General features: G+C 37.5%; 1 protein-coding gene across 6 annotated transcripts; it reads left to right on the forward strand.

Moving 5' to 3' along the window:
* Positions 1–474: 474 nt before the first annotated feature.
* Positions 475–24,731, forward strand: LOC133290196 (ABC transporter D family member 1-like). 6 transcript variants are annotated; one of them, XM_061488258.1, is made up of 29 exons: positions 475–524; positions 634–723; positions 852–1,021; positions 1,515–1,653; positions 2,480–2,759; positions 5,482–5,706; positions 6,663–6,860; positions 6,983–7,437; positions 7,590–7,728; positions 7,805–7,883; positions 16,065–16,303; positions 16,421–16,725; positions 16,805–16,910; positions 17,023–17,181; positions 18,429–18,528; positions 18,600–18,708; positions 19,307–19,397; positions 20,089–20,213; positions 20,346–20,495; positions 20,592–20,664; positions 21,952–22,132; positions 22,222–22,380; positions 22,496–22,654; positions 22,748–22,984; positions 23,400–23,563; positions 23,740–23,792; positions 23,897–23,975; positions 24,243–24,325; positions 24,482–24,731. In XM_061488258.1, exons 4-29 carry the CDS (start codon positions 1,592–1,594, stop codon positions 24,540–24,542), a joined length of 4,071 nt encoding a protein of 1,356 aa, XP_061344242.1. In that variant the 5' UTR covers positions 475–524; positions 634–723; positions 852–1,021; positions 1,515–1,591; the 3' UTR covers positions 24,543–24,731. The 6 variants fall into 6 exon arrangements, 4 of the variants coding, with proteins under 4 accessions (XP_061344242.1, XP_061344248.1, XP_061344271.1 ...); XM_061488264.1 differs by having other exon boundaries at positions 488–524; positions 946–1,021; XR_009748618.1 differs by having other exon boundaries at positions 490–723; positions 24,482–24,606; positions 24,704–24,731.
* The last annotated feature ends 1,445 nt before the right edge of the window (positions 24,732–26,176 follow it).

Raw genomic sequence — 26,176 nt, forward strand, 5'->3', positions numbered from 1 at the left:
TAATTTATTAGAAATTAATAATTAATTAATAAGTATGACACCATAAATTACCACCGTTAGATTGACGAAAATCAACGGTTAAAATTTAATAATAAGAAGTAATAAGAAAAAGTAGTAACTATAATATTTTCCTTATTTTATTATTATCATCATTCGATTAAAATGAAATTAATGATTTTCACTCTATATTATTCTGTAACTATTGATTTAATTTGATCCAATAACAATAAAAATAATTATAAAAAAATGTTATAACTCCCTCTTTTTTAAGTTAAATTATATATGACCATGCATTAATTAGAGATCTGAATATGTTAATCAGAGACGTCAATTACTAATATTTTACATGTATTCATAGATTCTATACAACCCGACCCGATCCCTGACCGGCTGTGGCAAACTAGACTAACCCTGTGAAACACGTTCTTTTATTGCACTCCTCACTCTAATCTCTTGCATCCATCTCAATTCTCACATATCTTCACCAATTATTTCTCGAAGTTCCTCCGTTCGATTCTAACTTGGTTCGTCTTTTTTCTCTCAGGCGTGGTAGTTAAGTAGGTATATGAAATTCGCACACAGCCGAACATAACACCTAACCTCTTAAAGCTCCTTTTTCTATTTAAATAACAGGAACTCTGTGCCAAGCTCCGTGTGCTTAATTTTTGTGTTTCTTTGTTCCGAGCTTCAGGCACCGAATGAGAGCTATCAATTATATATCAGGTTTATTCAGTTTGGATTTGATGTGAATAAAAAAAAAAACTAATTTCTCTATTTTATATTTCTGTTATGCTACCATTTCCGATGCGCTTATTGAGTTTTTGCGGTTGATCAATGAAATATCATTGCAGACTCTGATTTGTTATTCTGATCGCTGCTAAGGACTCATTTTCACGAAAAATGAAGATGTTTGATGGTATTGAGCTAGAATATTCTATTTTGTAGCGAATATGCTCTCTCACAAAGCTTTAGACGCGTTGGAGGAGGAGGAGGAGCATGGTTAACATTATCGACCTTGAAGGTTAGCCACTATGTCAAATTGTCAATAGCGTTCATACTAGCATATAACGTGTCAGTCAATGCTTTATACATTGGGATCTACAATGGACAAATGGAGGATTTTAATATAATCCACATAATATTTTGGCTTTCTGGAAAGTTGTTTGCATATGTGTTAAGTTTAATTAAACTTAGTAATGAGTGATCTCTAAATGAAGGGTAGACTTACCACAACGATGAGTGTTGTCACCATAGGTTAGGTCCATGTACTTGAGTCTCTTGCAAAATGTAAGGTAAGACCTATAATTATGTTTTTGATCTGATGAGGTCATTATTTGGTACCCTGAACTGAAGCACCATGCTCATAAATACAAACATTGTGGTTGTGGGAATCTCATTGATGTGAATAGAGGAGCATGGTGCACCTAAAGCATGACACTTTGCCTTGAGATTTCTAATTCTTGCAGTTCTGGCTGCTGATCTATCATTTTGCTGTGGATTTTAATGTCTGCCAGATTTTATTGCTCCTGAATGTATGAGGAGCAATAACAGCACTTTTATTTTTCGGTAAAAGAGAGGTTGATCTTCTGCTATGTCTTCCCTTCAACTGATCCAGCTAACTCAGCATGGCCGGAATTTTCTGGCTTCAAGGAGGTATATTAACTTTCTCTATATGTTTTTGGTAATGATTAAGTTCATTTCTGTCATTGACTTTGACTTTCCGTTTAACAAAATTCGTTTGTCTATTGACCTACTATATCAAGTTTATGCCTAAGTATGGTCGGAAAAGTGCATGGTTGACACCCAGTAGGAAAATATTTGATCACATTCTCATAATCAGAAGTGGAATCTATAATTCTCAAAGCACAAAACTGTGTGACCTATAAAAGAATTGCTGGAGTGCTCAATACTAAATATATGGGATAAGATGATGCTTATGCTACATCAAAATCCCGGTTTTGTAATCTCAAGACTTCTAATTCTACTGGTGTTTAAACTCTTAGAAACTGGTAATTATCAAGAATTCTGGTTATAAGTAAAATGGTTGACCCTTAAACTTGCATTTCCCTGGGTATGATTTTCCACATGAAACATATACTTAAAGTTAAAAGCTTATCATCAGAGTAAACAGGAATCAGAAAAGTAACAAAGCTTGTCTTGTTAGGACCATCAGAAAGAAATTTCCTTATTGATCTTAAAATTTCTTTCTCAAAGGTTTTGCTTCTTTAAGGACAATGTATGTTGTGGTGGATTGTTTTTACATGAAATATTCATTTATTCTTCTTGAGTTTATCTGATAAACTTTTTTCCACTTTGATTATAGCCTTGTCTCCTGATATTGGTAGTAGTATCTTGTTTCTCATTATACGCCTTATTATTTAGTTTTCTGATTGGTATTAATAAAATCAATAGAATGCTGAAATAATTTTTCCTGTATATTTTTATCTCGTTAATTCATTGTCCTTGTGGTCTACGACAGAAAAACTTTGCTACTTGCCACTGGTATATTAGTTGCTGGTGGAACGGCTGCATATGTTCAATCAAGGTTTAGAGTTAATAAACATGATTTCTTTGGCCATCCAAATGAGCACAATAATGATAAAGAACTCACAAAGGAGGAGGTTGTGAAAGGAACTTCTGCACCACAAAATAAACAGAAGAAAGGAGGGTTGAAGTCACTTCAAGTCCTTGCTGCAATTCTTCTATCTGAGATGGGCCAATTTGGTGCAAGGGACCTTTTAGCTTTGGTTTCCATAGTGGTAAGCCTATTTTATTATGGATGATTATGCTTTATGCTTATCTTCAATATTTCAATGCAGAATGAGGCATAATTTATTATGTTTTATATATTCATTGTGATATTTGACTCTGTCAGTTTGTCTTTGAGATTAAGGAGCCAATGCCTGACTTTGTAAATCATCATCTGCAAACATTCATGTATACTCACTATGCAGATGAAAGATATTAATCAAAATAAAGAAAAAACTTTTGTCAGACCAGTCATTCATTTTTTGGATGAATGTGGAGTCTCCTGTAATGCATATCTTTAGGGAGCAGATATGATTCTCCTGCTGGTATGCAACATCAGGAGGGACTTGACTCTCTTTGGTGTTTTGTGCATACTGGAGGCAAGTTGGACTAGGAACTGTGGCTGTAGTTGAAAATCCGTGTCACCTTTTCATTATATGATTGGATGTGAGGGGTTTTTTCTTTTAATAGTGTGGTTTGCTTCCCTGAGAGAAATTTAAAAAGCTTGAAAGGACTAGTTTGTAATTAGAAAGAATAGTCACATTTTAAGTGTATCACTAAAATCTTTGACAAAGAATTTATGTGAACATAAACAGGAGTAAGGACATTGCTATGGAAATGTCAAAGACAATAAGCAATAAGTTCAGAAATTGACAAAGACAGCCTTAGAGAGGTTCAAAGAAACTACCAAAGCTATGTTTTGGAGCTGTAATCCATAAAAGGGCAGATAGGAAAGTGCTCTCTAGTATATTTTTTGGATGTTGAAAAATGATTGAGTGGAATGGATACAGTTATAATTTTTGAAATATCTGAATAGCCCTTATTACGAGGAGGTATATAAAGAATACAACAAACAAGCCTTATGCCTCTAGATGGTGTTTGATAAATGTATTAAACGATGTCATTGGGCTAAGACCAAATTTGCAATTTATACATTTAAAGTAAGGTCTTTTTGAATGTTTCTATAACTAGACTATAATCTGAATATGGAGAATAATCCATCTCTCTTACTTTAATTCAAACTGGTATGAGGCAAACAGAAAACTACAAGAAACAAACTTCTCCTCAGGAGGATAGATGGGGGGGACCATCGCGGCTCCTCTCTTCTCGAGAATTCATACATCCCTTATCAGTATATGGATAGCTTTTTCTCGAGCACAGGTATAGGTTCGGCCTCAATGGAAAAAAAAGAAAAAGGGAGCACCTAACAATGTATCTTCACAGACCAAGAACTAATAAAAACAGGGGAAAAAATTTACTGCAATTCCTATAATTTTTAGATGCTGTATATCTCATAAATTCGGGGGTTTCTTTGCAGCTGTATATCCCAAAATTTATGGGATTGCTTTCCAGCCATAAATCCCATAATTTAAGGTATTACTTTCCAACACTCCCCCTCAAGTTTGGAAATAGATGTCAGTCATTCCCAATTTGCTGACATCGGAATTGAAGTCTGAATTCAACAAAGCCTTTTTAAGAATATCTGCTTCCTACATCTTAGTTGGAATATAGTGTAAGGTGAATGTCGGCAAGCTAGGAAGGGCTGACATCTATTCCCCAGTTTGAGGGAAAGTGTTGGAAGCAATCCTAGACATTATAGGACATATGGATGGAAATCAATACCTGAAGTTATGAGATATACTGCTGAAAGCTATCCCTGAAATTATGGGATATACTGCTGGAATGCAATCCCTGAAATTATAGGATATACACATCCAAAAATTATATGGATTGTAGTTAACTTTTTTCCTTGTTTTTAGGGATTGCCCAATATTTTTGTTTCTTTTAGTTTTCTGCTTGCCTATATATATTATACAAACTAGTTTGAATTAAATCAAGAGAGATGGATTATTCTCCGTACTGTGATCTTAAATATGGTTTTGCTTTATTTTTGTATATGCTTATAAAAGTTTGCTAAGACATGTAGGTACAAAAGTTGCATAGGAATGCATCTTGTACTTGCATGGCTAAAGGAATGTGAACACATATAGTTGTACAGGTAAATTAAATTGAGTCAAAAAAGCTGAAACATTTATATTTGAATGTTAAGAGATCCTATATCTGCTAAATATATAGGCAAAGTATCCTTCATAATGCTTGAGCAATCCTCCCCTTTAAGCTAGCTTTTGGCGTTGAGTTAGGCCCTATCATTCTAACATGGTATCAAAGCTTACCCAAATAACCTGTCCCGGGCCATCCGTAGATGTCCAAAGCATCCTATGAACTTCATGCTCCATATAAACTTTCCCAGGCATGAGGGAGGTGTTAATGATCATCCTCCAAATAAATTGTCCTGTACATGAGAGAGGGTGTTAAGAGATCCCACATCCGCTAAATACATGGGCAAAGTACCTTTTATAATGCTTGACCAATCCTCCCCCCTTGAGTTAGCTTTTGGGGTTGAGTTAAGCCCAATCGTTCTAACATGGAATATCAAAACCACAATACACTATCCAAGTTTGTACGGAAACAAAGTGTTAAGGGAAGAAGAAAGGAGAGACTTTTAGCGGAATCCGTGTCTCAATGACATAACGGGGTCTGTTTAACCTAAAATAATAAATACAGATATCACTACTATTCTAATTACTGATCATCAAGATGCTATTTACATAGTTACCCACAATTATCAACTCTAAGGATATGAATATTAGACAAGCAGATGTGTGGTGGATTTCCAGAAATAAATAATAACGATATTAAAAGAATAAGATTTAAAATTTCACTTATTTGCAGGTGCTGCGAACCACTTTGAGCAACAGGCTAGCAAAAGTGCAAGGCTTCCTATTTCGTGCTGCTTTTCTTCGACGTGTGCCATTGTTTTTTCGGCTCATTTCAGAAAATATTCTTTTGTGTTTCCTCTTATCAACCATGCAGTCAACATCAAAGTACATTACTGGGAGTTTGAGTCTGCACTTCCGAAATATATTGACTAAACTTATTCATACTCACTATTTTGAGGTAGAGATTGCTGAATTATATGTGAAAGCTTGTATCTCTATTTAATTGTCTGTATTGAGCTTGTGATCCATTTATGCTTTCCTCCTTTCATATGAAGTATCCATATTTAGTTTTCAACTTTAATCCTTCTCATGTTTATTGTTTTTACCTGTGTACAAGTCAAGTCTGTTTTCTTCTATATTCGCAATGCATGACAGTTCACTTGCAATGTTTCCTGAATTTGCCTATTGGCCTTGAGGTCTGTTGCTTCCTTATGCTGCTTAAAGAATATGGACAGTAGTTGATGTTACAGACTCTTAATCTGCTGGATACATGACTTTGAACTTATAGGGATTTAGGTATAGGGCAGGAAAAAAAGGAATAAAGACTTAATAACATTATATGATCACTTCATATAAAACAAAGTAATAAGCCCTATTTATACTATATACGGGACTCCTAAAATAATGAAACAAATCATGAAATGTAAGAAAATAGGGAAACTATTCCTAAAAGAGTATCTAGGATACTCTAAACTATTTGAGATATAATCAAGATATTACACAATATTATCTAGATATTCTAACAAATAATAAAAAAAGGGTAAAAGAGGTTTGCGGTTAAGTTCTTTTTTTGGGCATAGCTTTGGGATCTTGTGCTGGTCCTGACTAGGACCATTCCAGATTCTTTCCCAACTCTTCTTGCATTATGTGGAAGTTAATTCAGAAGGTGTGACAGAAAAAGTATCAAAGTATCCCTACAGGTGCTTTTGAATTACTATTCTACCTTTTCCCAAAAGAAGAATAAGTATCCAGAATCCAGTAGACTTTTTAAAATTGCATGCATGCCAATTGCCTTTCCATGCACATATTTTTGGCGGTTATGGGAAGACTAGTCTGAGTCTCTTAACGAATGTGTTGTAATGTTTTATTTAGTTTTTGTTACAGCTTTCTGTTTATCATTTATTTTTCTTTCAGAACATGGTTTATTACAAAATATCACATGTTGATGGTCGGATAACTAACCCAGAGCAAAGAATTGCCAGTGATGTGCCAAGGTTCTGTTCCGAATTGAGTGAGATTGTACAGGATGATCTATCAGCAGTGACTGATGGACTGCTATACACTTGGCGGTTGTGTTCATATGCAAGCCCAAAATATGTCTTCTGGATATTGGTAACTGTGATTGAACTGTGCTGTTCTTATTTTTTTTTGAATTGTTGCTGATGGCTGGAGCCTGTTCAATCTGATGTTAAAATCAGTGCTTGTCTTCTCAATAACTGATGTTTCCTTTTCAGGCCTATGTACTCGGAGCTGGGGCAACAATCAGAAACTTCTCTCCCTCATTTGGTAAACTTATGTCCAGAAAGCAGCAATTGGAAGGAGAGTATCGACAGCTTCACTCTAGATTAAGGACTCACTCGGAAAGTATAGCATTTTATGTTGGAGAGAGGAGAGAAGAAGCTCATATTCAGCAGAAGTTTAAGACCTTGGTTAGGCATGTGAAAAGTGTGCTACATGACAATTGGTGGTTTGGCATGATTCAGGACTTTTTATTGAAGTACCTTGGTGCTACTGTTGCTGTTATATTGATCATTGAACCTTTCTTCTCTGGCCATCTAAGGCCTGACAGCTCAACTTTAGGGCGTGCAGAGATGCTAAGCAATCTAAGATATCATACTAGTGTCATTGTTTCACTATTTCAGTCTCTAGGAACTCTTTCTATCAGTGCAAGAAGGCTCAATCAACTCAGGTATATTTGATCTGCCATTTAACTTTTTAGAAGTTGATATTAGAGGATTTTATTTGTCAGTAGGCATGCATATGTCATATACTATTCCTTCATAAGGTTCTTTTTTTGTTGTTGTGTGTATACATGTTCTAAGTTATCTCTATGTTTGACAGTGGTTATGCTGATCGGATTCATGAGTTAATGGCCATATCCAGGGAGCTAAGCCTAGAGAATGAGAAACCTACACTGCAAAGACAAGGAAGTCGAGTTTGCATACGTGAAGCTAACTACATTAAATTTTCTGGTGTCAAGGCAAGTGAATTCTGCTGAACTATCTATGCACTTTGACTTTTCATATTTTAATTGTGATGTTGCTCCCTAAATGTAGGTTGTGACCCCCACTGGTAATGTCTTAGTGGATAATCTGACTCTTACGGTTGAATCAGGATCAAATCTTTTGATTACAGGTGATCATCTGAACTCTCTGCTTGGTGGTCCTTTCTAATTTTACTTTGTTTCCAAGGGTTGAGGCAGCCTTGAAATTGATGTTACTTATTATCCATTTCATTTCTTTTGTTGTCAGATTCATTTTCTTCCTTATCTAATTAAGGGGGGGGGGGGGGGGGTTATAATATTTTATTTTAATGTATTTTGGGGCTTTATTTTTATTGTGCCTAGTCAGTGTCTAGAAAGGTTCTGCATAACTTTTTTATGTATGCTTTTATGCTTGCATCTACATGGCTGGAAATATGGTAAGAGTTGTTCACCATTGGCTTCAAGTTTGATAATGTAGACTGTAATTTTATCTTGTTTCCTTTATCTCATTTTTATTGGCTACTTAAGTGCCTTAGTTGATGGATCCAATCAGGCTCTTCATCTGAGGCACATTTTCTGCAATTTCTGTGGGTGCCATCGTAAATTATTAATTGTTGATATGTTGGGAAGAAAAAGAGTATTCTGATAGGAATTTAATCCCTTCTATCAATTAAGAGGGAGACACTTTGTATATTAATAAAAGGAACGATTACAATAAGGTTTGCAACAGAAAAAAATGGAAGAGCCAAGGCTCCCTGCTAAGGAGATAATTCCACTAGCCCCCTCTACACCAGTAGGAAATTAACAAGTTAATCGATACCCCCTCACTCCTACTATCCATCCCATATAAACCCCTCCAGCAACGATGAAAGCAATAACAACAATAACAAACCCCTAACAAACCCCTCCACTCACTCTCTCTCCAAAAACCGTTTATTACAACTCATTACGCGTCACACAATTTCCCTATTCCTATTCTTTCTGTGATAAACCAGCATTGGTCCATTTCTCCTTTGCTTGGGCTGTTGTTCCTCTACATTCATGGGCTGCTCCTTTTCCTCTATACATGGGCCTGCATCTGTTGGGCTGCTTGAAGTTGCACGTCTCGTATCAATACCACCCTCTTTAGATACTGTCTTGTCCTCAAGACAGAACATAGGAAATTGCCCTCTAACATCATTAGCTTGCATCCAGGTAGCTTCTTCAACAGGTTTGGATTTCCAGAGAACCAACCATTCTTCCACAGTGCTGCTCCCATCCTTGACATGTCGCACAGCCAAGACAGATTCTGGAGCATGAATATTATTTTCCTCCACCGCCATACCTGCTGGTAATTCACCTTCAGCTAAAACAGATCCAATGGCCTTCCTCAACTGGGACACATGAAACACGAGATGGATGCGAGAACCTTCCGGAAGCAACAGCTTATAGGCCACTGCCCCAACCTTCTGCACAACCTGGAAAGGACCGTAAAATCGTGCAGCCAACTTGGGGTTGATTCGCCTAGAGACGGACATCTGCCTATGTGGTCTCAGCTTGACATAAACCCAATCTCCGATGGCAAATGCTATGTCCCGACGGTGAATGTCAGCCTGTTTTTTCATAGAAGATTGGGCACGAATCAAATGGTATTTCAGCTGACGTAGAGCTTCATCTCTATCATATAAGACTCTGGATACAGCATCCACTTGGGTCTCTCCCACCAAATAATGTGTAATATTAGGAGGAGGACGACCATAGACAGCAGCAAAAGGAGTAGTGCCAATGGAGCTATGGTAAGATGAATTATACCAGAACTCAGCCCAGGAAATCCAAAGTGACCACAACTTGGGTTGCTCCGAAGCAAAACAACGTAAATACGTTTCAAGGCAACGGTTTACCACCTCGGTTTGGCCATCCGTTTGAGGATGATAGGAAGTACTCATTTTTAAAACAGTCCCTTGCAGACGGAACAATTCTTTCCAAAAATTGCTAAGGAAAAGAGGATCACGGTCACTTATGATGGACCTGGGCACGCCATGAAGGCGAACAATTTCTTTGACAAATAGGTCAGCAACGTGCTTAGCAGTAAAAGGATGCTTAATCAAAATAAAGTGAGCGTATTTGGATAAACGATCTACTATTACGAAAATCACCTCATAACCTTGGGACTTAGGGAGCCCAGAGATGAAGTCCATGGAGATATCCTCCCAAATCAGCTGAGGCACAGGCAATGGTTGAAGGAGCCCAGCAGGAGCCAAAGTCTGATGCTTGTGTCTTTGACAAACGTCACAGGATTTCACAAAAGCCATAATACGTTTTTGCATTCCCTTCCAAAAAATACCACTAGCAAGCCTTTTAAATGTATGGGTAAAACCCGAATGGCCACCGGTTGGTGATGAATGGAATTCCCTTAACAACTCAGGAATGAGAGAGGAGTTGGAAGACAACACCATGCGGTTTTTATAAAACAGCAACTCTCCATGTAAAACATAGTCACCAGGAGCAGCTTGTCCAGATTGGAGGGCTGTGAGTATACCCTGCAAAAACAGATCAGACTTGTACTCAGCCTTAACGACATGCAGATCCAACCAGTAGGGACTGGATACCAAACTCGAAAGCTCAAGGTTCCCTGGTTCCATCATTCTAGAGAGGGCGTCCGCAACTTTATTTTCAGGCCCAGGCTTGTATACAACCTCAAATTGGTACCCCATTAGCTTAGATAGCCAACAATGTTGATCAGAGGTGGTGATACGTTGAGACAATAAGTGCTTTAAGCTCTTGTGGTCTGTATACACAGTAAAGGAACGCCCCAAAAGATATGGACGCCAGTGTTGTATGGCAAGGGCTAAGGCCATAATCTCCTTCTCATATACTGACTTTGCAAGATTTCTGGGAGCGAGTGCTTTGCTATAATAAGCTATAGGTTGCTTCTCTTGCATTAACACAGCACCTAGACCCGTACCAGAGGCATCACACTCAATCACAAATTCTTTAGAGAAGTCAGGCAAGGTGAGGACCGGAGCAGAAGTCAGTAGCTCCTTAAGTTGATCAAAAGCTGCCTTGGCCATATCATTCCAAAGGAAGCCACCCTTCTTAGTGAGTTCAGTCAACGGTTGAGCAATCTTGCCATAGTTTTTAATGAAACGTCGGTAGTAGCCAGTCAGACCCAAGAAACCACGAACTCCCTTCACATTACGTGGTTGTGGCCAATCAATTACAGCCTGAATTTTTGAAGGATCCATGGCTACTCCTTGAAAGGAAATCACGTGACCCAAATACTCTACAGACACCTCTCCGAAGCTGCACTTCTTCCTGTGAACTACCAGGTGATGTTCCTGCAGCAATGACATAACTTCTGCCAAATGGCATAGGTGAGTTTCCCAAGTGGGACTATACACAAGGATATCATCAAAAAAAACCAAAACAGTGTGGCGAAGTTGCTTCCTAAACACTGAGTTCATGGTAGATTGGAAGGTGGACGATGCATTTTTTAGGCCAAAAGGCATAACAAGATACTCGTAGTGTCCATCATGCGTACGGAACGCAGTTTTGGGAGTATCCTCCGTTCTAACCCTGATCTGGTGAAATCCCGATTTCAAGTCAATTTTTGAAAAGTATCTAGCACCGTAAAGCTCATCCAGCAACTCAGTAATGGTAGGAATTGGATACTTATCTGGGATGGTGACTTTGTTCAATGCCCGATAGTCCACACACATCCTCCAAGTTCCATCTTTCTTCTTGACTAGGATGACTGGACTGGAAAAAGGGCTGACATTGTGTCGAATTTCCCCCTCTTGTAATAACTCCTTCACTTGCCTTTCAATCTCATCCTTGTGGTGATGAGCATATCTGTATGGTCGAACACTGACTGGACCCGTGCCTGGCATCAGGTTGATGGCATGGTCATGCTCTCGAAACGGTGGTAGCCCCTGTCTCTTGTCGAAAACACTCTGGAACTGATCAAGGACCTGTGTCAGGTTCCTTTGCTGCTCCTCGGTCAAAAACGTAAGTTTTGACTTCTCAGCCCCAATTTCCACTCCTTTGTCCTTAGTTTCTGCATCATGCAACAGTCCTCGAAGGGCTACAGGTTGAACCCCAGCACGAATCTGGTACCCTCGAAGCAGGACCGTCTTCCCTTGGTGAGAAAACTGCATCGTCTTCTTCTTCCAGTCTTGACACACTTCGCCTAGAGTCTCCAGCCACTCCATGCCTAAGATGAGATCGACACCACCCAAATCTAAAAGATAGGCCCCTATCGTCATACGATGTCGTCCTAATTGAAGTCTGAGTTCTGTGCACCGTCCTTTAGAGAAACGCCGACTACCGTCTCCAAGACAAACGCTGAACTCCTTGGTGTCTTTGACCGATAGGTTTAACGAATCGACGAGCTCTGGAGCAATGAAGTTGTGGCTCGCCCCACTATCGAGTAACACCAAGATCGGGAATCCTTCCAACTCACCTTCGATCTTCATCGTCTTCGTTTGGACCATCGCGTCAGGCTGTTGTCCGCCGTCGTTCTCCGTCTCGTAAGTGACATGGTTGCATTCCATCTCCCAACCCTCGGTTCCCTCTTTCTCTTCTGTACTGGTAGGGTCATTTGGTTCCCCTACGACGTCGTCCTCTTCCCATACCAGCAAACGCAAGTGTTTGTCTGGACATTGATGGGTTGGGCTGTAATTTTGCCCACACTTAAAGCAAAGGCCCTTGGCCCTCCTCTCCATCATCTCATTATGGGGTAGGTTTCTGTATCCTTTAAAATTGGGCCCACTTCTCCTGTCACCTGGCCTGTTGGGCCTCTCCTCTGGTTTAGTTGCTTGGGCTGGACCTCCTACCGTACGATCAGTTTTATTAATGTTAGAATATTAGATATGATATGATTAGATATGATTGGATTCCGTCTTATCCGTAAATATTCTGACTGTATTAGGATTAGGTTTGGGCCTTTCACTTAAGCCCATTTGGCTTAATCCGCAGTAAAGTTGACCATTCTGTGTTTTATAGGATTACATCTCCTGATAAGTGTATCTATTTGTTAGTCTATGTTGACGACATTATTCTCACCGGAAGTGATCAAGACGGAATTCGTCAGTTAAAACAACATTTGTTTAGTACATTTCAAACAAAGGACCTTGGGAAGCTGCGTTACTTCTTGGGAATTGAGGTGGCGCAATCTAGACAGGGCATTTCTATCTGTCAAAGGAAATATGCCCTGGATATCCTAGAAGAAACTGGTATGTTGGGGAGTGAACCAGTTGATACACCTATGGATCCTAATGTCAAGTTATTGCCCGGACAGGGGGAGCCGTTATCTGATCCTGGACGTTATCGGAGGCTAATTGGGAAGCTCAACTATCTTACTGTGACTAGGCCAGATATTTCTTTCGCTGTTAGTACGGCTAGTCAGTTTCTTGATTCCCCTTGTGATTCACATTGGGATGCTGCTGTGAGGATCCTCCGATACATCAAAGGAGCACCAGGAAAAGGTTTGTTGTATTCAGATCAGGGAAATACAGAAATTTGTGGTTATTCAGATGCTGATTGGGCAGGATCACCCTCGGATAGGCGCTCTACTTCTGGCTATTGTGTCTTCTTTGGAGGAAACTTAATTTCGTGGAAGAGCAAGAAACAACCTGTTGTTGCTCGATCTAGTGCAGAAGCTGAGTATCGTGCAATGGCAAATGCTACCTGTGAGTTAGTCTGGTTAAAGCAGTTGATTCAGGAGCTTCATCTTTGTGAACAGAAACAACCCATGACACTCATCTGTGATAATCAAGCTGCGCTACATATATCCTCTAATCCTGTCTTTCATGAGAGGACCAAACATATAGAGATTGATTGTCACTTCATTCGAGAAAAGACTCAGTCAGGAGAAATCAAGACTGCTTTCGTCAACTCCTCTGATCAACTAGCGGATGTTTTCACTAAAGCTCTTAGAAGTCCTCGGGTTGAATACATTTGTAACAAGCTTGGTGCTCATAATATATATGCACCAGCTTGAGGGGGAGTGTTAGAATATTAGATATGATATGATTAGATATGATTGGATTCCGTCTTATCCGTAAATATTCTGACTGTATTCTGACTGTATTAGGATTAGGTTTGGGCCTTTCACTTAAGCCCATTAGGGTCTCTATATATTGTAACTCTCTGACACAGATCAATACACAACATATTATTCTTCTATTATTTTATATTCAAGTATTAACAAAACGGTCACCGCCTGTTACAGTCACCACTCCTCGACGAAAATGACTTGGATCGCACGGTGGTGGTTTCCACTTCCCTCCTGACAATTTACGCTCTACCGTCCTGGCGATGGAAATCATTTTGTAGCGGTTGGGAGGTTCTAGGGACAGCACCTCCAATTTAATTTCTTCCTTGAGTCCACCGACGAAGAGACCCATGTACTGGTCATCAGGCATAAGGGAGATCTGAGCTGATAACATTTCGAAAGATTCAACGTATTCATCCACCGTACCTCCTTGTATCAATTCTTTTAATTGAGCAAAAGGATTGCCAAAATGACCGTCACCATAACGATCAAACAAGGCGTGCTTGAATCGTTCCCAATCCAGCTGTGCATCAGATTCCTTGAGCACCTTGAACCAGTGCCAGGTGGAACCTTCCATGCAGATCTGGGCATACGAGATGCGCATGGTAGGAGGAGTGCCCTATACAGAAAAGTAAGCCTCAGCCCTCGCAGCCCAACCTACCGGATCTGTCCCGGAGAAGACTGGAAGCTCGATTCGTTTGGCCTTAATTCGATAATCGTCACTCTGATTCTCAGTATGAGAAATCTTGACGGGTGTTTCGTTCTCACCATTGTTTTCTATCCCCTTTTGTTTCGAATTTCCACTGCTTCCTGCTACAGTGATAACCGGAATTCCTGTCGATGAACTATGATTCTGGAACCCATCTTTCATCTCCATGTGTAATACGTGTAAACTCTTCGCGATATCGGCGACGCTGGTTACCAAGGTGCCAAGCTTAACGGAGTGATCCGAAAGCTGAGTGGAATGGCCCTTTGACGTAATCTCTTGTGAACGGAGGATGGTCTCCTGAGTGCGAAGCGAATTTTCCACTGCTGTCATTCTATTTTCAAGGGTGTCTACGCGTTGTGAAGTCATTCTGGTGAGCATACACTACTCAACGTTACACTCCCTCACACAATCACAATCAACTCTCAATGAAAGCACCAATTTGATAGGAATTTAATCCCTTCTATCAATTAAGAGGGAGACACTTTGTATATTAATAAAAGGAACGATTACAATAAGGTTTGCAACAGAAAAAAATGGAAGAGCCAAGGCTCCCTGCTAAGGAGATAACTCCACTAGCCCCCTCTACACCAGTAGGAAATTAACAAGTTAATCGATACCCCCTCACTCCTACTATCCATCCCATATAAACCCCTCCAGCAACGATGAAAGCAATAACAACAATAACAAACCCCTAACAAACCCCTCCACTCACTCTCTCTCCAAAAACCGTTTATTACAACTCATTACGCGTCACACAATTTCCCTATTCCTATTCTTTCTGTGATAAACCAGCATTGGTCCATTTCTCCTTTGCTTGGGCTGTTGTTCCTCTACATTCATGGGCTGCTCCTTTTCCTCTATACATGGGCCTGCATCTGTTGGGCTGCTTGAAGTTGCACGTCTCGTATCATATTCCCATCCAGTGGGATAAGCCTTGGTGGTTGTTGTTATTGTACTAGTTGTAAATCTGTCCAAAATAACTTGAGCACTGTTGTTACTCTAAATAATCTATTACCAACTTTTACCCTAATGCATTCTCCACATCAGCCACCATTATGTTGTGTTAAGAAAAGAGGAAACGAGAGACATTTAGTGATCCGTGTATTGAACTACACTACAGAGACTGAATTATATGGATGAAAAGTGATATCCTAATCCGACCATGGACTAGCACAACCTTCAAATCCATGGACTCACCTTTTGCATCATATGTTACCAATTTTTTGCTTACCAGTTTTATAGGCTTGACCGGACTGGTTGTGGTAGTTCACGTGATGCAAAAGTTTTTCTCCGTGTGGACTAGCACAAATCCTAACGTGTCAAAAAAAATAAAAACTTACACCCGCCTGGTAAATAGTTTCACTTTCCTCGTTGGTCATTTTACTCTGAAGAACACATGGATTTGAAGGGGATGGATAATTAGATATTTGGGAAATTGAATGACTAAACCAGAGCTGTCATGATACTTATCTGTTTGGCTTTTATTTGACAGTCTGAAAGCATGATGTTTCACTTGTATAATTGGATTTTAAAATAAGATTTCTGATGGTCAAATGTTTTGACATGTCATTCACAATTCTTTTGGTGAAGGTCCAAATGGCAGTGGAAAGAGCTCGCTCTTCCGGGTTTTGGGAGGTCTTTGGCCTTTGGTATCTGGACATATTGTGAAACCTGGAGTTGGATCTGATCTTAATAAGGAAATCTTTTATGTGCCACAAAGACCATACACTGCTGTAGGTACACTACGTGATCAGTTAATTTACCCTCTTACTGCAGATCAAGAGGTTGAATCACTTACAGATAGCGGAATGGTGGAGCTATTGAAAAATGTAAAACTCACATCTAATCCGACTTCTCAATGCATATAAATGTTTAGCATATGTTGATTTAATGTCATTTTTCATTGACACTGTTATTAGTCTGAATTGTTTGTACATGTATTCAAGGTTGATCTTGAGTATTTGTTGGACCGTTACCCGCCTGAAAAAGAGGTAAACTGGGGTGATGAACTTTCGTTGGGTGAGCAACAAAGATTGGGCATGGCTAGACTTTTCTACCATAAGCCTAAATTTGCAATTCTTGATGAGTGCACAAGTGCTGTAACAACTGATATGGAAGAACGATTTTGCGCTAAAGTTCGAGACATGGGAACATCGTGCATTACCATATCACATCGTCCAGCATTAGTTGCATTCCATGATGTGGTTTTGTCCTTAGATGGTGAGGGAGGCTGGAGTGTTCATCATAGAAGGTTGGAACTTTACTATGCTGCTTATCATTGTTCTACTTCGATGCTGTTGTTAAATATAAGATTCATATTTAAACTCCAGGGTGGACTCTTCTACTGAATTGGGGATTGATACAATGAAGGAATCAGAGACAAATCGACAGAGTGATGCAAAGGCAGTTCAACGAGCATTTGCCATGAATAAAGAGGTTTATATATATTTTTTATTCTTATTTTTATTTTTATTTTTTTTATTCTTGTGATATCTTCATTGTTCATTATCTTACATTGATTATGAAGAATTCCCTACTTTTTTACTAGGATTCTGCATTCTCAAATTCGAAGGCACAATCGTATATTACAGAAGTGATAGCATCATCTCCATCTAATTATCGTAGTACTTTACCATCCGTTGTTCCCCAACTCCGTGGTAATACAAGAGCATTGCCAATGAGAGCAGCTGCCATGTGCAAAGTATTGGTAAGTATTTCGGTAGATATACTCTTACGAGATTTACTTTTTATTTGTGTTGGTGGACAATTTCCATCACGTTGATTAATTCTCTATGCTTTTGAGCTTGTTATTGTTGAAAATCTTAGGTATTGGTATTTTGCTGTGGTAATTATAAATTTATAAGCCTAAATATTCATCCCTACTCTTTTTAATCGATTTAATTTTCTACGATCCTTGCAACCTACAGTTCTAGTATCTACAAATTGATAGTGGCATTGTTGGGTAGGTTGGCCTACATGAAGTTTTGTTTTTAGGCTTTCATTGGTTGCAAAATGGATATATTAGAGATATATAAAACCATTAATGTAGCCTTACCTAACAGCTTAAGCTCTTGGGTTGAATTGGTTCTTTACATGGTATCAGAGTTCGGTGTCACAGATTCTTAGCACAGGTAGCTGTTCAACTCATGTGAGGGAGCATGTTAAAGATATATAAAACCATTAATATAGCCTCACCTAGCAGCTTAAGCTCTTGGGTTGAATTGGTTCTTTACATGATACAATTATAATACTCTCAAGCTATATTGCTGGGATAGTGAAGCTACTTGAAATCAGGATGTTTGATTTTGGCAATGGTTTAGGTCTTAGGTTGTATTAATGGTGGTAATGTGATTTTATTGAATCTAACTGAGTTTATCTTAAGATCAGGGTGGCTTGCTAAATTTGGATGTTATTTGAGGACTACTATAGTGAGGTTTTAGGCTAGAAAGATTTAAGCAGGAATCAGTTAGGGCTTTGAAACAGAAATGTAAATATCTAAAATCTCTGGATAATAGAACAGATCTGGGCAAGTTGTTATTAACAAGTGGCTTCGATACCAACAGCGTGGGGGAATTGAATTTCAAGAAGTTATTAACTCTTCCAAAAGCTTTTAAAGCTGCTAGGTGGAGGTCCACGAGTGGTTTGTATCTTGAAACTCCAAAATACCCCATCATGCAAGTGTCTATGGACTTGAAGTTTGAATAATGCATAGGCCTATCTACTAGTTGATATCTTTAAGATTTCTTTACTCTTAAAGCATATATCTCGGTGAAACATCTGCAGTCAAGTGTATCTAATGTAGTGAAATGAATGAAACGTGGCCATTTGTGCACTGTCTCCTTGATGACTTACTATGAGCCGACTGCCTTACGAGAGGATGTGCTATGCACATTAGTTAATCCATAAATACATTATATCAGGTGCATCTTTTTTATGGGTACTGCATGCTTTCAGGTGCCCACCCTACGTGATAAACAAGGAGCTCAACTACTTGCTGTTGCTTTGCTTGTTGTTTCAAGAACATGGATCTCAGATCGTATTGCATCACTGAACGGTATTTTCCCGTCTTTGACTTTTCATTATTCTAAGAGACCATGTGTATAATGTTCCTGATTATGTTCTCAGGTACTACTGTGAAGTTTGTTTTGGAGCAGGATAAAGCTTCCTTTATTCGATTAATCGGTTTAAGTGTTCTCCAAAGTGCTGCATCTTCTTTCATTGCACCTTCCATAAGGTAATTTGGCATTCACAAAAAACACAAGAAATAGCTTCATTAAAACCAAATCCTATATGGACATATGTCTAAATTGTTGCTTCCATGAATTAATTTTTTTTTTTTTCTCGTTGAGATTAGGTATTTGATAATGAGTTTATGACTGGATAAATGGATATCTCAATACCATCTTATTTACATGTTATCCTTCAATTCATTAGTCAAAGAATCAAGTCATGATTCTGTAATGAATACATGAATTTCTTCAAGAAATTGGTCTTAGATGCTTGTGAAATGTTTCTCTATTATTATGCCTAAATTTTAGTAATCTGCTTAAAATTGTTCACTCGTTAATATTTTACATTTTAATTTCTTTCCTTTGACGTAATGCTTGGTTACGATGCAGCTCAACTGTCCTCTTGTGTTGAGTTCACATCCCACTGATTTCTGTATTGTATTATTCCCATATTATTGATAGTACTTAAAATATGAAAAAGATAAGAAAGTTAAACAGATAATTTAATGCATTGAACTGAAAAAGAAAAAAAAAATTGAATTGGTTTACCTACCAAGAGTCTTTCAAAGAGTAAATTTGAGAAAATTATGTCTTGTTCTTCAGACACTTGACTGCCAGGCTGGCCCTAGAGGGGCGGATTCGTTTGACGCAACATCTACTCAAGAACTACTTGAGAAACAATGCATTCTACAAGGTAACTATTCATAAATTCCTTACCTTCACTTCCTTTTTTTCTTAACACCGTAAGCATGTTTTGTGTTTGTGCTTGAATAATTAGTTGTTACTAATAAATCACAAGGAAGTATTGTTTTTATTATTGTTACATTGTATGTGGAACCTTTTCTTATAAATCATTTTGTATCTCAGTTAGTCTTATTGTTATCTTTATATTATACTATTTCCCCTTCAAATCTAACTCTGTTTTCAACTTTTTCCTTGACCTGTTCATAGTTCCACTGTGTCCTCAACTGTTGAGTTCGTAATACACTAGATGAAAAACTGGCAATTTTAAGGGGTAAAGGCATAGAGAATTAGGGATTGGATTGGAGTTGGTAGATTTTGTTGAGGACTGAATAATTAGATTTAGGCTGGAATCATATACTCATAAAATTTGGGAAAATAAAATTTGTTTGACGCAGGAATTTGACATTCTCAAAGGGTCAATTCCTATTTCCTGGGAATCTTAACTGATGCCGCAGACTAAATAGCCCCTTATCAATGGTTTGAAAACATTGAATAGGTTTAAATTTTACAAACAAAATATATGATGTATTATTCTTCTCGTTATGTTATGAATAATAAAATCTATTCACTTTGCTTTTAAGCTCTTTAGGCATATGGCTGGGGCTTGGTTTCAAATTCATGTTCCATGCATATCTTTGTAGGTCTTCCACATGGCAAGCAAAAATATTGATGCAGATCAGAGGATAACTCATGACTTGGAAAAGTTAACAACAGACTTGTCAGGACTGGTCACTGGAATGGTAAAGCCATCTGTCGATATTTTGTGGTAAGTATTTCACTTGCAAAATTGAGTTACTACATTACTATGATTTTTTAACTAGCACATAAATTAACATATCTGATGCATGTTCTTTGCTTTTATTTACTTAACTTACTAAGTACTTTTGTTATTCTTAAGGTTCACTTGGAGAATGAAGCTGTTAACTGGTCGGAGGGGAGTTGCTATACTCTATGCTTACATGTTACTTGGTCTGGGATTTCTAAGAACTGTTACTCCAGATTTTGGTAATTTGATTAGTCAAGAACAACTTCTTGAAGGAGCATTTAGGTAAACTCATTCTAGTGTCTGCTGACTCTATCTTGGAGCTAAACAAGTAGTGGTGCGGAAATTATTCTTACCTGTTTCTACTTGATGCTTTTCTAGGTTCATGCATGAAAGACTTTGTACTCATGCTGAATCTGTTGCTTTTTTTGGAGGTGGTGCTCGAGAAAAAGCTGTGAGCATCCTAACTTCTAACAAATTTAATGTCTTTATTTTTTATTTTTTTTGAGTTTGTGCTTTTTTGAGGGCTTAGAAAAGTTGTGATGAAACTTCATGCTTGGTACAACAAAAATGTGGGAGGGTTGAAAAGAGTACAGCTCATTAACAATCCACTCCTCAAATTTTAGACACTCCCATTGCATGAAAGTGAGTTGAAAGTATTTTCACTCTGTACCAATTAATAAAGGGTGGTTGAGTAACCACTGTGAGTGGAGAGATTGTGATAGGACACACCAACCTTCATCATGCTGAGTGTCCATAATAAATGGAGGAATTTTATTATGGGTGGATTCGGTATTAATTACGAGGCATTAATCATTGGTGATTCTGTATTTAGGGGGTCGATTTATGGTAATTAATTATGTAATTATGAGCGATTGATTCTGTAGTTATGGGTGATTGATCTTTTATTTATGGGGAATTTGTTATAAATAGGAAAAAGAGGTCATTAGGCAAACTATTGAGTGATAGAAATTGGGAGTTGGGAGAGACCAGATGCCTATCAAAAGCCTTGGGCAGGAAGGTTGCAGACCCTTGAAGTTCTGCAGTATTCAGCCCTTATTTTATCTTATTTTGAGTGACTAGATCCATTGTACTTGGAATTTATCCCTATTTTGTTATAATAAAATTCTTTGGTCCTATCAGATTGTTTTCGCAATTAGATTCCCAGGTCACAAAGCATTAATCATACCATTTCACTGAGGCTCACGTTCACCTTTTACCAGGCAATGAATAGTGAATTTAAAACTTCCCCATCTCCTGTGTTCAATCCCCTCTTAACTTTTCACTTTTTCATTTTCCACCTCCTTGATTAAGCATACCCTAAATTGGGGCCATGTTTATGTGTTTTATCAAATTTTCTTTGATGTTAGGCTCTAATATGGGGAAACGTAATTAGTTTTTAGTTTGACAGGAAAAGTTCATCATATTTATTTTTCTTTAGCTTATCCTTTATACATTATGAAAGAGGGTGAGCCTTGAGTAGTGAAAAACTGCTCCTTTGTGACCACAAGGTTCTGGATTCGAAGTCAGGAAACAATTTCTTTGCAAAAAAAAATTAAAGTGTGAAACTGTGTATAAAGATTTCCCTCATCCCTTACCTCGCAATTTAGTGTTCAGTGGGGAGTGGTTTTTATCCTTTATACATTATTATAATGGCTGGACCACATTACTTTTAATCAGGAGCAGATTAAATCTTTGGTTATTGTCAATCTATAAATTTTACTATCTTAACGTTGAGCAGATGGTTGAATCTCGATTCAGAGAGCTTCTTAACCACTCCAAGTATCTCTTAAAAAAGAAGTGGCTGTTTGGTATACTGGATGATTTTATAACAAAGCAACTTCCACATAATGTGACTTGGGGCTTGAGCTTGTTGTATGCTATGGAACACAAGGGAGACCGAGCATCAATAAGTACTCAGGGTAAGATTTTTTGGATTGTGTCATTTACTCTCTTTATCTTTCTATTATTTTTCTCCTCTCATGCAGACAATACTATATTATTCATACAGGTGAGCTGGCACATGCATTGAGGTTTTTGGCATCTGTTGTTTCTCAAAGCTTTTTAGCTTTCGGTGATATTCTTGAATTGCATAGAAAGTTTGTAGAGCTCTCTGGTGGAATTAATCGGATTTTTGAGCTTGAAGAACTTCTGGATGCAGCGCAGTCTGGTATTTCATTATCCTTAGTTTTTTAATCAATCATATCAAACAATATCTTGCTGTTTCTATGGCAGTAACTCTTTTTAATTGTCATCACATGCTAATAAGACCTTTTATCATACAGAGAATTTCATTAGTGCTAGTGCTATACCTCCAGTGAGGGATGTTCATTCCACAGATGTCATTTCCTTTTCAAAAGTTGATATCATAACCCCTGCTCAAAAGATGTTGGCCAGGGAATTAATATGTGATATTGAGCGTGGGGAAAGCCTACTTGTTACTGGTTGGTATTGTTATTTTATTTGTTTTGTCCCTTTAGTAGATAAAATTCTAATGTGATTTAAATATCAATCTTACATGTATCATATTTTAAAAGGTCCAAATGGAAGTGGAAAAAGTTCCATTTTCAGAGTTCTTAGAGGACTCTGGCCAATTGCCAGTGGAAGACTCTCTAGACCATCTGAAGATGTGGATCAAGAGGCTGGACCAGGTTGTAGCATCTTCTATGTTCCTCAACGGCCGTACACATGCTTGGGAACTCTGAGGGATCAAATTATATACCCCCTGTCCCGTGAGGAAGCTGAGGTTAAAGCATTGAATATGTATGGAAAAGGTAAATATCTTCGGTGGAAGAAATAGGGCAGGCCTTAGAAATGCCTGTGTGGGTTAAAACTTCTGACTATACATTAGCAACATTTATTTGATTTGACTTGACTAAAGTTTAAAATGATGCCACTGTTCTACTTTTCATTCATCACCACTAGCTGAGAATAAGTTCACTTCTGAGCTGTTCTACAGTTGTTGTAATCCAATGGAATGATGTAAGCATTAGTCATGTTGATATTGTTGAAAATTTCTCCTTTGCTTACATTTTATTTGGGGAAAATTAGTCTGGTCAGTTTGCTTTTTCGGATGAATAATAATTTCTTGTTCTCTTCTCTATCTGTTTAAAAGCGTGCATGGGGTGCATTTTATATTTATTTTGCTTTTCCATTTCAGCTCTGATAATTGTAATCTTGCTAATTCAGGTGAAAAAAATGCTGACACCAAAAAATTGTTGGACACACGCTTGAGACTTATCCTAGAGAAGGTTCGATTGAATTATCTTCTAGAAAGGGAGAAAAGCAATTGGGATGCCAATTTAAACTGGGAAGACATTCTTTCTCTTGGAGAACAGCAGAGATTAGGGATGGTATGTGAATTTAATCACTCGTAATTTTAGAGAGAATATATTAAATTTCTTGAATAATTTTTTTTTTCATATAGTACAGGCGTTAAAGACCTCAATTCCTTAAAGGACAACACTTATTATCTATTTATGATGCTCTTTATTTTGGTTTTTTAACATTACACCTTCTGTTCTGTAAGGCACGCTTGTTCTTTCATCAGCCCAAATTTGGTATCCTTGACGAGTGCACCAAGTATGTACCATTTGCCTATACCTTTTTCTCTCCACAGAAACTGTTGCTTCTTACTCATTATTAACCTTGTTTCCATATTCTTCCTGAAAAATTAATGTTGGCAGTGCAACTAGTGTTGATGTCGAAGAACACCTATATGGGCTTGCGAAGGATATGGGAATCACGGTTGTTACTTCCTCACAAGTAAGATTGAATATATAAGTATATTGTTTAAAAAATAAATGAACTTCTGTCATCGTAAATTTAGAGAATAAAAAACAGTTCAATAGATAGTTCTTTCACTACAATCATTATTTGGTGAATATTTTGAGTTTGCTTCCTTTCCTTCATTGTGCGCACCTATTTGATTTCTTTAGTTTTAGATAAACTAGTTATTAATTTCTCTAACCTTAAACACGCATATTAGCAATAGTAATCTGATCAACTAAATATCTTTGTTCGTGGTCCCAGCGTCCTGCTTTAATACCATTTCATTCCATGGAATTGCGGCTGATTGATGGTGAGGGTAATTGGGAGCTTCGATTGATCAAGCAGTGAGTTTACTAAAGTAGTGTTGCTGCCTGGACTCCGTATACTATTTGATATGTTGTCGAGTCTAGCACTTGCTGGCTATTTGCAAGCATAAAATAGGTTTTCCAATAAAGGTCAATCCTATTTACTTTTATTTTGTGTTTACCATATTCTCCAAGCTTCAATGTTTACTCCATGGACTTGTGGGGGCGAACAAACTCAAACAGTCAAAATTGTTGATAATAAGTTCGAGCAAGGAGCCGTTGCATGATCTCTGCAGTATATAGTGATCAATCATGTACAGGTTTTTTTCCCTTTCTTAGGTAGTTGATATTGATTCATATGTTGTAGCCATTGGATGTAATGATTAATATTTATATATTTTTTTATCAATAAAACAGCAGGAAAGAAGAGAAGCTCTTACAGAGATATTTTGTTGCCTTCAAAAAATCCCATGCAGTTGTGTAAGATTGAGTTTCCTTTTCTTATCTTCTTTACTCTATGCAATCTGAGCTCCTTTCATCCCATCCCTCGGTGTTAGCTTCAATGCTCCGATGTGGCAATGTTGTATATAATTGTATTACTTGGGGGACTCGAGAAATCTCCCTTGTGATATGAAACTGATAATCTAATTCTTGGTAAACTTTTGGAGACATAGCTAGAATAGAACCTTAGAATCCTGGTCTTGAGTTGGATATTTTAGTATGCGAAATTTGTATCTCTACTTTAGTTCGTTGGTTAACAGAAGTGGTATATATCAGCATCAACCGTAGACATCTGATCGTTCAATGTTCATAAGCACGACTATATGATCCTTAACCCCACAAGCGTTATCTTTTGGCCAATTTTAATTTTTTGCCAATCTTGCTAACTTTTAAACCACGAGGCCTAACCCTTTTTTTATTCCTTTTTCTGTTTGGTAATTAATAATGAGAGCAAGTATAAATTACTTCAAGGATATTGGTTATGGCACCAACAACATGCATAAGATTTTGATGGGGAAGTAGATATTTACTCAGAGGATGGTCTCCGGCTTTGCTATTCAACTAAGTCCGGGGAGGTTATTCAACTAGTCCCTGGGTGATTGTATAATTTTTTGCGTAGATTTAATGTACCCAAGTTAAGTATTTTAAGTCAATTGTATAAATTTTTTTTTTTTTTTTGGGGGTAAGCAGTCAATTGTATAATTTTTTTTTTTTGTAAATAGTCAATTGTATAATTAATTATAATAAATGGGGAATGTTATATTTATTATTATTATTTTTTTTTTGTAAATTATTTATTATTATTTTAGCCTTACTACTCTTACTACTCTTTCAACTGTTGATTTCAAATTGATTTAATTGCTACCAATTCGATAATAAAAGTAGTAAAGTTAAAATGATAGTAAATATAATTGTCCCTCTAATAAATTATGGTAACTATTTATTAATTAATTATAGCAATTTTCTATTAATTAATGATGTGATTGGTTTAGTATACTTAATTTGGGTGCGATAAATTTTATGTAGTCCTTCTCATGTCTTTTATTGGATTAGTTGACTTCCGACCAAATTTGTCTGCCAAAAGTTATTTGAATACATGGACATGCCTATGTAAACTTGCATTGACCTTTGGATTATATTAATGTTTTCAATTTGCTAGAGTCTGATGCTGGGAACTTGTAAACCTCTTTTACTAAACTATAATAAGCTCATTACTTTTTCTTTTCTTTTTTTTGATAAAAAGGGAGGGCCCCCAAAGAAACTATATTAAAAGCTGGTGCATGTTTAAAGTGACATGCTTAGTCAGCAAATTTGTACAGAAAGTATCCCAAACAGTTAAAATGCTAACAGGAGGAGAAGGAAAAAACAATAATTTTTCTCCCTGTTGAT

This window comes from Gastrolobium bilobum, unplaced genomic scaffold, assembly GCF_033153095.1.
Source record: "Gastrolobium bilobum isolate Gb01-03AN ecotype WA unplaced genomic scaffold, APGP_CSIRO_Gbil_v1 utg4377, whole genome shotgun sequence".
In the NCBI taxonomy this organism is placed as follows: Eukaryota; Viridiplantae; Streptophyta; class Magnoliopsida; order Fabales; family Fabaceae; genus Gastrolobium; species Gastrolobium bilobum.

What these genes read in the sequence shown, in the direction of transcription:
- LOC133290196 (XM_061488258.1), top strand. Translation starts at nt 1,592, where the DNA reads ATGTCTTCCCTTCAACTGATCCAGCTAACTCAGCATGGCCGGAATTTT. An exon ending in AATATGTCTTCTGGATATTG is followed by an intron (nt 6,861 to 6,982) that starts GTAACTGTGATT and finishes TTTCCTTTTCAG; the next exon opens with GCCTATGTACTCGGAGCTGG. An exon ending in CGGTTGTTACTTCCTCACAA is followed by an intron (nt 23,976 to 24,242) that starts GTAAGATTGAAT and finishes TCGTGGTCCCAG; the next exon opens with CGTCCTGCTTTAATACCATT.